The 16,364-nt window shown below is 40.4% G+C and overlaps 1 protein-coding gene across 17 annotated transcripts in view; it reads right to left on the reverse strand.

Annotated features, from left to right (window-relative positions):
• Nucleotides 1–16,364, reverse strand: part of SVIL (supervillin) — a 114,527-nt gene that overhangs the window by 96,445 nt on the left and 1,718 nt on the right. For 7 of the 17 annotated variants that reach the window (XM_009275179.2, XM_009275180.2, XM_019471002.1 and 4 more), the window contains exon 1: nucleotides 12,387–12,487. The exons of 1 other annotated variant lie outside the window; for it this stretch is intronic. In XM_009275179.2, coding sequence (XP_009273454.1) covers nucleotides 12,387–12,450 — 64 coding nt within the window. In that variant the 5' untranslated portion in view covers nucleotides 12,451–12,487. Of the gene's footprint in view, nucleotides 1–9,122; nucleotides 9,679–12,386; nucleotides 12,489–16,364 lie in introns of those variants that run through there. 9 more of the 17 variants (XM_009275171.2, XM_009275165.2, XM_009275167.2 and 6 more) reach the window with 2 other exon arrangements.

A 16,364-nucleotide genomic window follows, 5' to 3' on the forward strand; every position in this document is an offset into this window, starting at 1 on the left:
GATGCAGCCCAGGATACAGTTGGCCTTCTGGGCTGCGAGCGCACATTGCTGGCTCATGTCCAGCTTTCACCACCAGTACCCTCAAAAGTCCTTCTCGGCAGGGCTGCTCTCAATCCCTTCATCCCCCAGCCTGTATTGATACTGGGGGTTGCCCCAACCCAGGTGCAGGACCTTGCACTTGGCCTTGTTGAACCTCATGAGGTTCACATGGGCCCACTTCTCGAGCTTATCCAGGTCCCTCTGGATGGCATCCCGTCCCTCTGGCGTGTTGACCACACCACTCAGCTTGGTGTCATTTGCAAACTTGCTGAGGGTGCACTCGATCCCATGGTCTATGTCACTGATGATGATATTAAACAGTACTGGTCCCAGATATTTCTGAAGGTATCGTCAAACCTTACCTTAGAACAATTGATGCAATTATGTGATTTTCCCCTCTCCACCACCACTTCAGAACAAACATGGTAAGAGGTTTGAATGCCTCTTTATGACAGATCAAAGTTTCTGCTTTCTGTTTCTGCTCCAAATATTTACAAAGCAATGAAAACCTCTCAATTTGGAAGAGTCATTTCCAACAGTACCATGTGGCAAATGCAATATTTAAAGCTGCCTCTAAATGGAGCCTGTAGACTACTCAAAGTTAGCAGGGGAAAAGGGGGAGAGAAATGCAGATAAAGAATAACTTAAGTAATAAAAAAGGGTATAATCCTTGAAGGGAAAGGGAGGGGAAATTAGAGACCAGCAATTCAGACAGTGAAGAAGAAAGGTCAGAAGTCCTGAAGGATGTAATCATGATCCCGTTTTAAAAAGGGAAAGGCTAAAATTGTGACTGATACAATGGCATATTGGACAGTCCAGAAAGTCTGAAGTACCGTAAATAAAATGGCTTTACAGAACATCATCACTTGCAATTTTTCACTTGATGCTTCCTCTAGCTCCCAGGCCACAGCTTTGGCCAGAGAGTGTGTTTGGGAATAGAATTGTAAATTCTTACCAAAACCTGGTGAAAAGCTTTTGTACTACAGGCAGTCCTTGACACTGATCAGGGTATGGCAGGCACAGCATCATTGTGGTTAAATTACAGTATTTCTGGTTTGCTTCTGTGGAGAAACCAGGCTATTTGGTCTTGTTTTTTTCTTTCCCAGACTTCTTTGGGGAGGGGAGGGAATAATTTATGCTATGTCTTCAGAACACAAAGACCTATTGTCAAAGTCACAAGCTGCCTGTTTGCCCTAACAGGGATAGATCCTTTGTGGTGGAGGGGGAAGGGGGACCTTTCACTTATAAGAGATCTCCTTTAGAAGCAGAATGGGGTTTTTGTTATTATTATTATTTTAAACAACAACAGAAGGTTAAAATAATTTACTTCAAGAACCCCTGAGCTAAAAGCTAGATTTTTGCTTTTTTAAGAGCTCCAAAAAGAGGGGGGGAAAAAAAACCCCAACCCTAAGTCTGCCCTGCAAAACTCCCTCCTCTCCGTGTGTGTGTGTGTGTGTCTCCCTTTATTTATTTATTTTTAGTGACTTGCAAGCTAAATCTCTAGCCTGCAATAAAACCAGATTTGGGTAGCTGTCAACCCTTAAAGCTAAACAGCTATAACACTTGGCAGTTGGTTGTAGGAAGGACTTTTAGCTACAAGGAAAAACACGATAGGCTGGGTAAAGCTGAATGCCCAATTTTTTTTGGCACCCGATACTCTCGTAGGATATACAGCCATGTTGGCCAGGGTCAGGGTCCTGAATTATGTAAGTATTTCCGAACGTTTAGAGCTTGTCTGCCTTGCTAGACCACCCACAGCAAGTACAGCTTGATGGCCATGGGAACAGTACCACCAACTACATTGTTTTTTACTGTACTCTACTGAATACACTTAACCCCCAGTGAACTGACAGAATTACTCCTCTGTCAGGAAGATTCACACATGTCTGCCCAGCAGGAGATGCAGTAAAGCATCCCTTTGCAGGCAGAAGGGCGCATCTCAGCTCCATCAGTTTTCATGGTTAGGTTTCAGCCCGCCAGTCTCAGAATATGCAAGGGCCACGCTTAAGTTTTGCTCCCCTGCTAATAAGGAAATAGCGTTCAGCACAAAAATCCAGGTTTGTGGAAGCAACGCAAACACCAGAAAAGTACCTGGTAATTCAACTAATTGTCACATGTCACAAGAGAGAAGCAATTCATAAGTGTTAATCAATCCGGAGTTCATTTCAACTCAAACCATTTGTTAGACTCTGAAGTCAAGCAGCAGGTTGCATTTCACAGCCACTGAATCAAAGATACGAACAAGAAGTAAAACATCCCAAGGTGCCAAACGAGGCATTGTCAGGGTACACGACATGTAAGTGAAGTCAGATTGAGAATGAGTCATTTACACCTCCTAGGGTGTAATCCCATGATGCAATACTCAGATTAAATCTTAGACTATTATCCCAGCATATCAACCCCATCTGTTCCCAGCAGAGAGGTGACCCGAAGATCCTGTTTAAACTAGCCCATTTATCCAATCAAGACAGTAAAAACAAAAGCATGAGAGAGCTCCTCTTCTCTAAGTACTTCCCTTGGTTCTCCTTGAAACCAGCTCTAGGTTTCAGTCTCAAAGCCTGGTCCCTAATCCTTGATCTCTCTCAACTCCTGCTTTCTCTCCTCTCTCTGTGTCTCTCTCCAAAGTCTTGCATAGGGAGCAAGTGACCTGCTGTGGAAGGCTACTTGCGATGCCAGGAAGACAAGCCAGGGCAACTAAGCCGGATAGTTCTTCATTTATCTTAAGCGTTTACTGAGAGGAATGTGTGTGGAGTCACTTTTTTCCCTGACAATTAACTTCCACAGAGTTGTGTTGTCATGACATTTCTTTGTCTGCATTCAGTCTTGCATCATCACAGGCGATTGCAAGTCACTCGTAAAAGTCTACTCAATTACTGGCCCCAGGTTTAATTCAGAAATACTCATCCATTTAATGTTTCACCAGAAACTAGCTACTTCTGTGCTGGCTTCAATCAAGCTGCAAAGTTTCTGTGGTATCAAACATAAGTCTTTCGCAGCTGCACTTCAGAATTATACCCTAGCTTTACTTACACCTATTTTTACTTAAGTCCAAACAACCCAGCACAGGCAGTATATAAGCCTTCATAATTCAAGACAAAAGTTTACTTAAATCTCAAATGAGAGGTGCAGAACTAACTAATTTTAAGTAGAAGACTGTTCAGACTTAAGTCCCCATGATGCTCTTTCAGAAGCATGGCACAAAGGCAAGTAGACAACTGGGCAATTTCAACACTGGGCTAGAAGAAACAGCAGTAGGCTTGGTCCAAGCATCAATATGGTGTCTTAAAATAAGAAGTGCTCTTTGGCATAAGAATATTAGCACAACACTCACACAACACATTGTCCTACCTGCCTTACCATGGTCTGTTTAAGTCTCTAAATCAAGCAAACTGAGGCTATCGTGAACACAGTACGATAGACCTCAAGTTGCAAACATTTAGATACTGACATTCCACCTGATGTGGTGAAAACAATGCAAACCACTGAGGTACCTCACAGCTCATAGAGCCCACAGTTTTTGTCCCTTCTCCTGCCATCTAACCAGAGCCAACACAGTGTTCCCTACTCATCTGTCCTTCATTCTCACTCCCACACTGAGCAGGTCTTTTCTAACCCTGACTCCTCCCACCCCCACTGAAGCAACACCTGCACTGGCATAGCCATGGTGAGCAGGACTGGGGAACTCATGGGGCTAGAAAGGGAAAAAAAGTTCTCCGACAGAGCAGTTCCCCGATCTGTGCAGCCATGTAGCCAACTGATGCACATGGAGAGAGTGGTTCAGGAGCAAACTGGGAAGGGGGGGCGAGTAGGAGGGATTTCTAAACTGGTATTTTAAAGCAAGGTTGCCACTTCCATTATTCCCATCTGCCAATCCAAACCATCAGCTGCCTAAAGCAGTCAGAAGAACTTGGTATCCCTAGCCTTAAACATTTGCAGGAACATGATCCAGCAGGTGTGCTTGAGTGTCTAACATAGGTGGACAACAAGCATCATTCCTGACAGTAGTAGGAAAGAATGTGACTGGCCTCATTAAATGGTGTCCGAATTGCCTAGGTATTTCCAAGAGAAATGGGGAGACCTAAATTTGAAACTCACCAGCCTGAACCCTGAACCCATTTCAAGACAGCCCTAAACATCAGCCTACAAGCAAGTGAACAGCAAGGCTGCTCTTGACCTCCCTTGTTTAAAGCAGGGCAGCTATGAAGAACACAGTCTTATTGATGATGTTATGTTTTTCTGCAATTAGTAATTGCTATAAATCCTCCTAGTTAATATGTCTGACACACATTACTAGCTCAGAGAACAAAATGTTGGACTGAAGTGTGTTGATGCTATGTTTTCTCCTTTGACTCAACCATTATGAATCCTTACAGCCAGCAAATATACATCATCCAAATAGCCAGAAACATGATTAACACTGGAAAAACTAGGCCTTTATGGCTCTGAGTAAGTGCCAGGATGGATCATTTTTCCTGAGCCCACCTAAACAGAAAGCTTACACATAAAGGGTTGTGACTTCATCTAATGACTGATCAGCAAAGGCTTCCAGCCTCTGGTCAGAAGAGAAATGCCAACCATTTGCATTTATGAGAGTTGTGAAGTTAAAAAAGCTCCAAGTTACCAGAGTTCCTCTAAGCTGAAAACTTATCTCTCTTATCTGGCACAATATGCTACATGTGACCATGTGATCATCAAATCTCTTCTTTTGAGCTCTAAGATACTTCAAGACAACCAATTCTTTGCTACTCTTTCCAAGTAACCAAGCTTTCTACATTTCCATCTCTATGAGTTCTCTGGCTGGACAGGTCACTCTTCAAATACACATGGCAATCAGTAGCTAGATGAAGACTTGGTGTAGATTCCTACATGCCAATGGTTAGTTCAGTTAGTCTTTCTCGGTCTGAATAAACCAAAAGACCCTTATCCTTTCTAGAAATTTCAACAAGGAGAAAAATACCAAAGTTGTCCACACACCAAATACAAACAATTTTTACAAACAGAATACATTTCTTCCAGAAGTGTTCAGATTCACTAGTGTTTCAGGTACAAAGTAACTGTAACCACTTGAAACATAATTCTAGATGATTACTATTTAAGCAGAACTGACCAAAAAAACCTTCTAATGGTTTTGTTCATTCTCAGTACAGTTGGTTAAGGTTGACTGAAAGTGCAATGTTCTTGATTTTTTGCAGAGGTACAGGAACATTTTTATGTTAATTGCTCAGTTCAGTTTCAAACAGCTGAGTGGCAGGACTCACCCCGCCCCAAATACTAACAAAGCAATTGTTAAAACATCCATAACTCCAATATTTGCACATATAAACTGACAAATGCATTTTGGCAATATCAAAATTGCATCTGCCACAATTAATCTGTAGCATACCTTTAGATATCTGTGTACTGATAATCAGAATATTTTAATATGTAGAGGTCTATAACCAAAATGTATTCTGTGCTATTTTATAAGGTATAGGTTTTTTTCTACTAAAGTTTCCCCACTGATAATTTAATAAGAAATGGAATAAGAAAACATGAGGAACCTCAACCTGAGAATTTGGTATTTAAACCTGTAACTGTAATGCAGCCTTTAAAGACCTGAGTTCATTTTACAGTTATAAAATTAAGTTTCCCATTCTGAAACAAAACCTCCAGCTATGAACGCAAAGATTCCTTGCTTGCAAAGACGACTCTTACTATCTGATCAGAATGAAAGGATGGGGATTGTGCTATGTTTTCAAAGTCAGCTTGTACAATTCACATAGGTTTCACTGAGTGCAACTCAGGGAGTTGGCATATGTTTTTTGTTTGAAGTAGTTTTAGTATAAACTAACTCTAGTTAGGGTTTTTAAGGCATGCAGTAAGCTTCATTTCCCTCAACTTCAACAGTTTATCATGTTGCTTCGAATTACCAACATTGAATCCTTGAGTCTGTTTCCTTCAAATGAGTTATATGCTCTGGATGGCTTGACTACAATAAGAAATATATCATTCAAGGTTAGCTTTACTCACTGCAAAAAATAGCTACTTGTCTTCACAATGAAAAGGAAGAAAAAGTGAAATCCAATGCTGCCTCAGTTCTTCAGCTCCAGTTGCCTGTGTTAACAAATCAGGCAAGTTTTTTTAATTGGAAATTGAAGGCAGGCAGGTGTTATGATGACTGACACCAAAGCCAAGTGAACCCAGGTCTCTCAACTCCCAGACCTAACTTGTGGCTACAGGGTTAGCATTACCAACCCCTAGTCACCACTGGAGTGCCAACAGCTGCCTGAAACGTTGCTTCCAGTAGGATCTCACCTTGTTTTTGGGGCCAGTTGGCATTTAATGGAAAACAACATTGAAATACTGTCCATTTTTCACTCTAATATAAACAGTTGGGGCAATTATTTTCTAAGAGTTAAAAAGAGTTATTCTAGCTGTCTCTGAGGCTTAACTGGGCTTCTTGTCAGAAAGAGCAAGATTGAAAAAGTCATATGTGAAGCACATACGACTTGCATATTCCCTAGATCATTTGGTGCAACTGTTTTGAAACATTAATCCACACTCCTCCCTCCTTCTGCAGCGAGCTAATAGGAGACAGTGCTAGCTTTGTTTTATTTTAGGGAATAGACAGTAATTTTGTCTAAATCTAAGGCTGATATGACAGAGCAAGAATTAAATCCTGCAGGTCTTTGCTGTCTGCCAAGGGTTTTACAGGTATAAACCATGAGGAGCACATTTGGCAGTCATTAACTCCACGGAAGTATTATTAACTTCTCACAGTACTTTGGCATGCAATCTCTCGACTAACACCTGAATCCAGTTCCTTTGTAACAGACCACTAGTAACAGCATGGCAGCTTTCAGCTTCAAATGGCTCAGTTCTGTGGGGAAATTACACACTTCCTGTGTAACGGTCTGATGGAGCCTTAAGTTGTTTTAGAAACCTATCTGGCCTTAGTAATTACACCACATGATGCTTCATGTCCAAGTTCATCATGATGCTTTTTTGTATATCTGAAGAGAGACTTGCCTGGAAATCTGAATTATCTTAATCTGCGTCTTTGAAATCTGACTTTACAGATTTTTTTTTTTTAAACTCTGAAAACTGGCATCATTAGAGCAAAGACAGACCCATCAACTAAATCCAAATAAATCAGCAAAGACCTAATGCATAATTGCTGTACCCTCTCTACTGAAAGACTCCCTTCAACACACCACCATGTGAGTAAGTGACATCAGAAGCATTTTTATCACCAGTTACCCAACGCATTCTTATCTGCTTAAGGCAGATTCCAACTAGGATATGTTTTGCTCATTAAAAATCACGACCTTCCAATGTGTCTGTTAACTCTAAAGTGCCTAGTTGGGAAAGTAGCAAAACCAGCGAATTAATAAGGTGAGCCCATTGTGCACACTGCTTCCTTTGAGAGCTCACTATTCCCCCCCATTATGCCAAATGGAGGCTTCTCCATGGAGAAACAGAAGCCTACGCATTCAGCAAGAAAACACACTGCGAACTGCAATGCCTCTGCAAAGTGAATAACCTCAGCCACCTGTTACCGCAAACTATTCCAGAGATTTTGCTTCTTTGAAATTGTAGTGAAATTGCCATGCACAACAGCCAACACATTGGGGAACAAACATGAACTCAGACAATTGCAATTTAAACTAAATAAGCTTGTGCAATTTTCACCAATGTTCATTATATGAAAGGCTTCATAGACAAGAGCCAATCTTGTGAACATGTTCTAAGCAAGGAAAATGACAATGTTGCATTTAAAAAAACCAAACCCACAAACTCTACATATTCTTAGTAATGTTTTGCATAAACAAATGTACTAAGACTATAGTGTTTGAAAGCACAACACAGGCGTGTTAAAATGGTGGAGCGATTTACGTCAACTTGCTTTTTAAAATGCAAGTAGCAAAGAAAAAAATTAGATCATATAAAAAATGATGCCTATTAAAAAGACTAATTTTACTGGAAGCAACGTAAGAAGATTTTAAAGTCAAGTATCGAACTTAAGTACACATCTGTTAATCCAAGACAAAAATTAACAGGCTATCTGAAGGAGGATATTGCTCGGGCAGTTTCTTCCTAACCCTCACTGCCTCTGCAGGTAGAAGGATTCAATCTCCTATAAAATATGCAGATAGAGGTGTGTATTTAAATGTATATCTAACAAGGTCTGTGTGAGAAAGATTAAATATATGGGGGGTTTTATTCCAATAAAATATTCCTACCCCTAAACTGATAAAGTAGTTTTTAAACAGTAACTCTCCAGACATGTCTTCTGGTATTCTCTAGGCTAAAACACAGGTTTATATAATTCAGAATAAAAATTCTAGATCCATTTGACAGAGAAATACAGATTTGTAATCCAAAGAAAATGGAAGATGGCCTTAAATTGCTAGTTCCCGAAAGAGAAACTAAAAACCAGAAAATTTATTTCCTTGGCAAGGACACTATTCTTGTGTTTCTGGAAATGAAAATACAACATCTGAAACATCCTTGAAGCAAGGAACTCCTCTTCCCAACCCCCTGCCCCTTATGCTCCCCGCCTTTAACAGCTGATACTGCTGCAGGAGAGGAAGGTAAAACAGTGCCAGTAACTTTCACCTGTGGTGTCCTGGTAATGTTTAAAACTAAGAGAATGGGAAGTTGGAGGAAGCTTTCTTCAGAACACTCCCAAGTCTCAAAATATAACACAGTTATCCAATGCAACAGTATTCACATGTGTTTACAGAACTTCTTGAACACAAGAGAAAATTACTACTGAAAAATTTTGGTTTTATAGAAGTATTCTTAATAGCTGCTTGTAGTACTGTGGCTAAGGTTAACGTATTAAAAACAGAAAAAGAAAAGAGAGACACCTCACACACAAACCAACCAGAGACAGGACTTTCCATTCATAGCAGAATGAACTCATCCTCTAAGCAAAACCACGAGAATAAAAACACAAAATGCCTTAAGGAAGGCTGAATGACTGGCATGCACAGGCTGGAATAAACCCACTCACATTTCAACCTGACAAAGCCGCAAATATTCTCAAACAACTGGCTCAAGCGACTGCGTGCAAGGTCTCCGAATGAGGTGCTACTTACTTCAGAATGCTGTAAAAAATCCACTTGTCTGCCTTTACACAAGGGAGGAAAGAAAGAAGGTACAGATGCAGTAGAAGGGGTCAAAGTCTTCTCAAAATAGTTACTGATAACGCCTGAAGCTCTTTTCAGGCAGGAATTTCATAATTCTTGTTTTAGAGAAGTTTCTCACTTCAGCTAAGATTCCTTTCCAAAGGGCCTAACGCTAAGAAAACAGAAAACTGACTTCACAAAAGTTACCAAATATCAACATGCAAGGCTGGCAAGTACATGTGCAGTCAAGATGATTCAGATAAGTCAGATAAATTTAGAACAGCGCTTTCCTAAAAGCATGCGTTCACCAAATGCAGTAAATATGCAGGAGCTATATCCAAGTACTGATTCCAAACATTAGAGCAAAAAATTTATTAGTGAAAATCTCCTTTTAAGAGTTCGCTGCCATACGAAGTCCTCAACAATGTTATTCCTTGATCTGCCTTTAGTATTTCCATCCATCACTGGATTTATCCACATAAAAAGCTATAGGCTCTCCAACCTCGGAGGACTAAGCCAAATGCAGTGTGGCAACTTCACATAGGACCAACCTTTTATGGTTGGAACAGTAGAGCTTTGATACAGCTAATCTACCATAAATAGCTCTTGAAACTCAGAAGGATCAAATCAGCTGTTGCAACAGTCCCAGCCTGTAGCTGCTTCAAATCCAATTATACTGTCAACTCTATCTTGCAGCTTTCCTTTCTACTCCCCCCATCCAAAACTTTTTTAGTCCTGCTCCTGCGAGAAATTAAAAGCTGCAAAGACAAATGCAGCAGAACAAAATGCATTTAATAAAAATTGAAACAAGTGGACAAGTATTCTTAGAATTATCTTAAGGAACAGAAGTTTTGTTCTGTTAAAAAACAGCTTAAGAATTTGATGCCCATTTGGAAAAAAAAAAAAATTATGAGCCCTGGCTTGTAATGCAAACATACAATTTGAAGTAAGCAAACAGTTGCAAGAACAGCAAGCTCAGCTGTAAAAGGTGGGCAAAACCAAGCAGATAAACTGTGTCCCAGATTAAGGCATAAGGCACTGAATTGCTTGCATATTTTTTCTGTAACTTAAATATACTTGAGAAGTACTAGAACTCACTGTTATAAATCCTTGTATTACAATGTTTCCTTTCAGGTCATTAGAACCATTTTTCCACAAAGCAGCTGAGAACTGTAATTTAAGAATTCTTAAGGAACTGGATGGGAACTTCCAAAATGTATGTTTACTAAGCATACAAGTTAACATAACTCTGAAAATTACCACTCAGACTACTAGAGCACAGCAATTCCTGAGAAACTAGTGCAGTGACAATGTTCTGGAAAAAGATACAGGTTTGGATCCAGTGAAACACAGGTGAGCAGCATTATCTTTATGGTTCACCTCACAGTGTAAAGAAACCACACAACACAAGTAGGTAAGTATATGCAAATAAAAGATTTTTTTTTTTTAAACCATATATTATTAACGTCTCCACAGTCTTTCCAAAACAAAAGAGAGAAATTACTCCAATGCAGTACAAGAACTCTGGTACTTCAAAGGACAAGAAGTGTCTTGTGGGCAAAGCCTGGATCCATATCTCCTGTGAGCATGTAAATCCTGAACTTTGCCAGGGCATCCTCCTATAATACTGGGCATGACATCTGCCATCTAAGCATCAGTCCTTCTTGTACAAGCGGAGAGAGAAGGGGATTGCTAATTCCCAGTATTCAAACTGCTTTAAGTGTGGGGATTAAAGCGGCCATTAAAGATTCCCATCCCCACAAAGAAGGGCCTGAAATTTGGCTCCTCTAGAAACAACTCTAATGAAAGGGTCAAAATACAAAAATCATCATCCTCTATGTCATGGAAAATTGTCAACCATATGCCATTCTGCTCCTCTCTGAGCTTGCATTAAATTTTATCATCTCCATTAAAAGGGCCTGGGTTTCAACTGATTTGCAAAGCATGTAACATACATGGAACACAAAAAGAGTCACTGGTTTCAATCTTGCCTACACAGATGATGACAAAGCAACTTCAATTAAGTGTGGGTAGGTTAAATGAAGTGGTTTGCTATCTCCTCTAAATTGTGCATGAAGAACCCAGCTGGGTCACCTTCTGGACGTCTCAGAGAAGTCAAAGAGCTGGAAGAAGGCAGAGAGTTTTCCCTTTAGGCCCTAGCAAATGCCTAACCTAATCAATTCAGATGCACAGGGGACAGTGAGCTTTTCATTAGCATGGAATAAACTGAGCATGTGACAAGTAGATTAAAACAGACCAGCAAGATCTGCCTGAGTAAGTTTATCACTTTGAACACGGCTTGTAGAATTTGTCACATTATGCTTCTGCACTGGGGTGAAAAAAAGTAGCTGAACCAACTGCTGACAAAAGTTCAACAGAGCTCTTAAAAATGCAGCAGGCATGCTTGCAACTGGTAAGAGAAAGAGCAGCCGTGAGTGTGCTGCCAGAGCACAACCACTGGTGCTTTATGCCCTATCCATAACCATTTAAAATCCAACATCTTTTTATTACTGTGGAATTTGAAGGATGCGAGTTATGACATGGAAACACACCCCCTCTCAAGAAGGGGGACTGGGACTGCTGGTTTCTTTTATAGAAACCACTCTACATCTTACTGTTTGCATTCATTCTCCCTATCACACAGGGAACTATGTTAAAGATTTCACTTTCGCACCTAATTTGGGAAAAAAAAAAAAATCCTGTGTGTGCTCTTTTCACATAGACTTCCTTGGCTATAAACACACAAAGCAGAACTGACTACCACAGAAATGCAGCAGTTGCTCCCTCTTCCTCCCCAGTACAAAATTTCTGTAAACAGAGGAAGCCACAGCCAATACATTAGTTCACCACTAGCTCTTTACAGCAAGCGTAAGATCTAGCATGTATCTTCCAGAGACTATCACCTCTATTATCAAAGAGAGTGAGACACCATGCACTTCTCAGACCACAGGTTCTGTCCCAATTACGACAGAAGTACAAATGAACAGACGCACTTTTGATACCAAGGTCTTGCATTGCAAGAGAGGATACGCGCTTCAACGAGTAACAGTCAAGAAATAACACCAGTGTAACACACAGTAAAGTGCACACAGCTTGGGAAGTCTGGAATAAGCATGTATTTATGTAACAATTCAGCTTCCCAGTTTACAGCTACCTTCTTTTCAGCTGGGGGGGGGGGGGAAGGAGTGACTTCCCAGAAAAAAAACCAGAGAAATTTAATAAAAAGTGACTTACCAGCATCCATTGTTAGAATCATGACCCCACTTCTGTGTCCCAGGAAGCAGGAAGCCTTACCCATCCAGCGTATGCGAATGACTCAGAAGGATAGCATGGCTTTGTTTCAGCTTATATCTTCTAGCTCATTCACCCCTCCTCCCTCTCGTGGGATAGAAGTGTTGCCTGTGCCTGGCCATCCCTATTGGCTCAGCTAGGGAACCACACTCATTTAGCATATTCAAGTTTCTGTGAGAGCCTAAAATGACCCACAGAGGATTTTTTATTTATCTTAAAAAACAAAACAAAACAAAAACCAACCAACACAAACACTGTTTGTCTTTCTAGGAGAACAAACCATTCATTCTTTCACTATCGGATGCATATTACAGTTGGTGTTATTGCCACAGGGCCAAACAATTCCCTGCACTCTGAATCAATGAGAAGGTGGCAAGTCAGGGAGGACAGTCCCACAGACTTCAGTAATCCCCAGTTCAGCTGCACCGTCTGTCTATGGGAATAAAGCCACGTTTTGTGTCAAAGCCTATGCCCTCCAACCCAGCTTACCTTTAATGCAAACTGTATATACCCCCAAAACTGAGGATGTCCTGGTTTGCCAGGGGGGATTTGCTCTTCCATTTTATTTTTAAATAGGCAGAACAGTAAGAGATTGCTGTCTTACTGAAGACGCACACCCGGACTCCACAGGTTAAACTCTGCAGCGAGGAAAAAAGTCTTGTAGGGTTCTCTAAATGTAACAACTGGTGGAACCTAGGCTCTGCCTTAAGAATTTAGAAAGCTGTTACAATCTATTTGTGAACCACCGCTCCAGTGAGATAACACATTGTTAAAAAAATTCACCACAATGTAAATGAAAAAAAAAAAAAAAAAAAAATCTATCTGATCAAGAGGTATCGTAATCCTTTTTTAACTTTGATCAAACCATAGGACAGCCTAAAAAGTGTATTTGGAAGGAGAGACGGTGGAGGGGGAGAGAAGTTAGTTTCTTTCTGTACTGCAAAATCCTTGAGAACTTGCAGTCAGACCCTGAAAGGTGAGTTTCTGTATCTTGCAGCATGAACTGCCGACAGACTTGATATCTGTACGTAGGGACTCAGCAAACACAGTGAATTCAACACTGGTGTTCCTTGTCTCCGATAAGAACTACCTTTTCTAAATAAAGCGCGGACATATTAGGCTACTGCCTCACCATGTTAGTCACCACTAGATAACCTAAGATTCATAACTCTGCGATACAACCACAAGTGTATTTTGGAAGTGTTGCTTGTGGTTGTTGAAATAAACAGTGTTCCCTCTCCTCCCCTCCTCTGTTTTTAGAAAAGGTATCAGTTGCAAGTCTTGAACACCAAGGTTTGTAGAGCCACTAATGAAGTTAGAATCCACAAGTCAAAGAAATTAGCAAAAGCAGTACAATTGAGTCATCATTTCTCAGATTTCTTGACCTTCTCTTGCTTTGCATGGCTTCCCACCAACACTCGCGTCATTACAGTTTGGGGGAAACAAAATTTTCCTAAAGATGAAAATTTCTGACATTTTCAGTAGGACACTGCAATAAAAGCTTTGGAGAGAGGCATGAGTAATTCAGATCGTAGAAACAAATCTGAAATCTTTCACCGAATGGAAATTAGGGAGAAATGACCCAGGTGGACAGGCTGCTCCTCAAAAGCCTTACTACAGAAAAAAGAACAGAGTGTCAGAAAGGATGACAGACTGAATGGATTAGTGGTTTCATCCAAAGTTTACAACTCTCAAATAGTCAGGATGCTGTTTTGTTGACCATAATAAATAGCTAAGGACATTTGGCAACAGGCCACGCGATCTCTACAAATGCACACTTCTGGGAGCGACATCAGGCATAGCTTCCTTTCTTACCAATAATTATCAATTTGAAGAGAGATGCAGCAGTAAGGAAGATGCTTTTGCACTCTCCCTATCCCACCCTTTTTCACCTGGTAACACCTTTACTAAAAATTCCCAATGCTCTAAACAAACAAACAAAAAAATCCATGACAACAAAAATCAAAGTTTTGAGTACGCCTTCAAGTAGTGCAATCCCAAAGCCTGAGAAGAACTGTACCGAGAAAATAGCAAAAGATCAGTCCTTACCAACAAAGTGGAAGGTGAAGAGCTGGTACACTTTTAAGCAGAACTGAGGACCTTGACTCTGCGCAAGACGCCAGACTAGTCCAACACTAACACTTCCATCTTCAGGCAAACTGAGCATGAGTAACATTGCCAGGGAAAACTAGGCACAACAGGTACTACGCCAAACACACACATTTTAACAAAAGCATTATCATATGTTGTATAAGAGCAAACCACTTTCAATAGGATGACATTCCCTGTAAGCTTGGCTTTTGCAAGAAGTCTAGTACTACTCTTCTGTAGCAGTAAAGTGCAAAAGTTCAAGCAAGCTGTTCTCAAAACAGCAAAAAAAAAATTTCTGGATCAGCAAGAGATTGTGAGGTACTGCATGGCATTATTTTAAAACAGTGCAAGTATTAATAATTCAGCTTACAAAGTATTCTGAAAGGTAGTTGAATTGAAACCATAGTAGGGGGGAACAGTCTTACTGACATCTGAGAAAGTAAACAGGAAATAAATGTTTTTGCCTTTATCCTCAGAAGGGAGAGGATGAAGTTTCCAGCTAGGTTAGAGAGAACATAGCACAGGTGTTTAACATGCAACATTAACCTGAAGGATACTGCTGCACTGACAGGAGATTTATAAAAACCGGGCATCACCAGTGTTTCAATTCTAACCTAGACAGCAGAAATGAAACAATTCACTGTTTTGCAAGCTACACTAGACAGCAGGAGTTGGCTGAAATTTCTGTAATTAAAAATAAACCACTATTAGAAGGAACACTGCATGTTTCTTCATATATAAGCAAGGCTGCTAAAGTGTCCAGCAAGACAGCACATGAACTTGCATATGAAGCCTTTGCTTTGCTGTCTTTTGTGGAAGTTACACAGTACAGGTAGTACATGATAAGCAGTATGCAGCTAGCAAAGCCAACACACTAAATTAAAAAACCCAAAATACCTGTTCATAAACTGCGTCTACTGGCATGATACGAAAAGAGAGTACAAGTGACTCATCTGATTGTGCCCTGCACATTTCCCAGCCTCTGAAGCCAACTGGACAGTCTTACCCAGATGCAACTCCAGCAACAAAGTAGAAAGCTAGGTCATGACCTCCAGAGATCACCAATTTTCTTCCATCATTTTACAGCCTGATAATCTGGAGTCCATGTAATTGCTGACTGAATATATATTATAAGCCAGTTATGGGTACAGTAAATACTGCACAATATTGCAAGATGCTGTGGAAAGACTTAAACATGTTCATCTGAAGATTATATATCCAAATAGCCTGTGGTTTAGTTATCAGACCTTCTCAAGCTATATCTTATCTTATCTTAATCACGTTAAGTCTGTAAATTGTGTACTGTTAACAATCTCCGGTCATTTAAATTGTGTACTAAAATAATCCTCATGGATTTTAGTTGTTGATTTTTTTTTTAAATACAGCCAGAATACCCGTTCACATGGTCTGATATCATCACCTTCTGAAGGTTACAACCATTTTATGATGGTATATACTAAGAAGCAAGTTCAGCAAGAAATTCTCTGGAGGCTTGACTTCCTTGAATCTTTGCTGGAAGAAGTTATTTATGTACACATTACCCTTAAAAACCTAAATTCCCAGGACTGTTCACATAATTTTCAGTATATGCTTTAGTCTTGCAAGAACAGGCTACTTCGGCTCACCTTCATTAAATTATTCACTGCACAGAAAGTATACAGCTAATAACTGTGATCATAGAATCATAGAATAGTTTGGGTTGGAAGGGACCTCTAAAGGCCATCTAGTCCAACCCTCCTGCAACGAGCAGGGACATCTTCAACTAGATCAGGTTGCTCAGAGCCCCGTCCAGCCTGACCTTGAATGTTTCTAGGGATGGGGCATCCACCA

This window comes from Aptenodytes forsteri, unplaced genomic scaffold (genome assembly GCF_000699145.1).
Source record: "Aptenodytes forsteri isolate BGI_AS27 unplaced genomic scaffold, ASM69914v1 Scaffold336, whole genome shotgun sequence".
Classification (NCBI taxonomy): Eukaryota; Metazoa; Chordata; class Aves; order Sphenisciformes; family Spheniscidae; genus Aptenodytes; species Aptenodytes forsteri.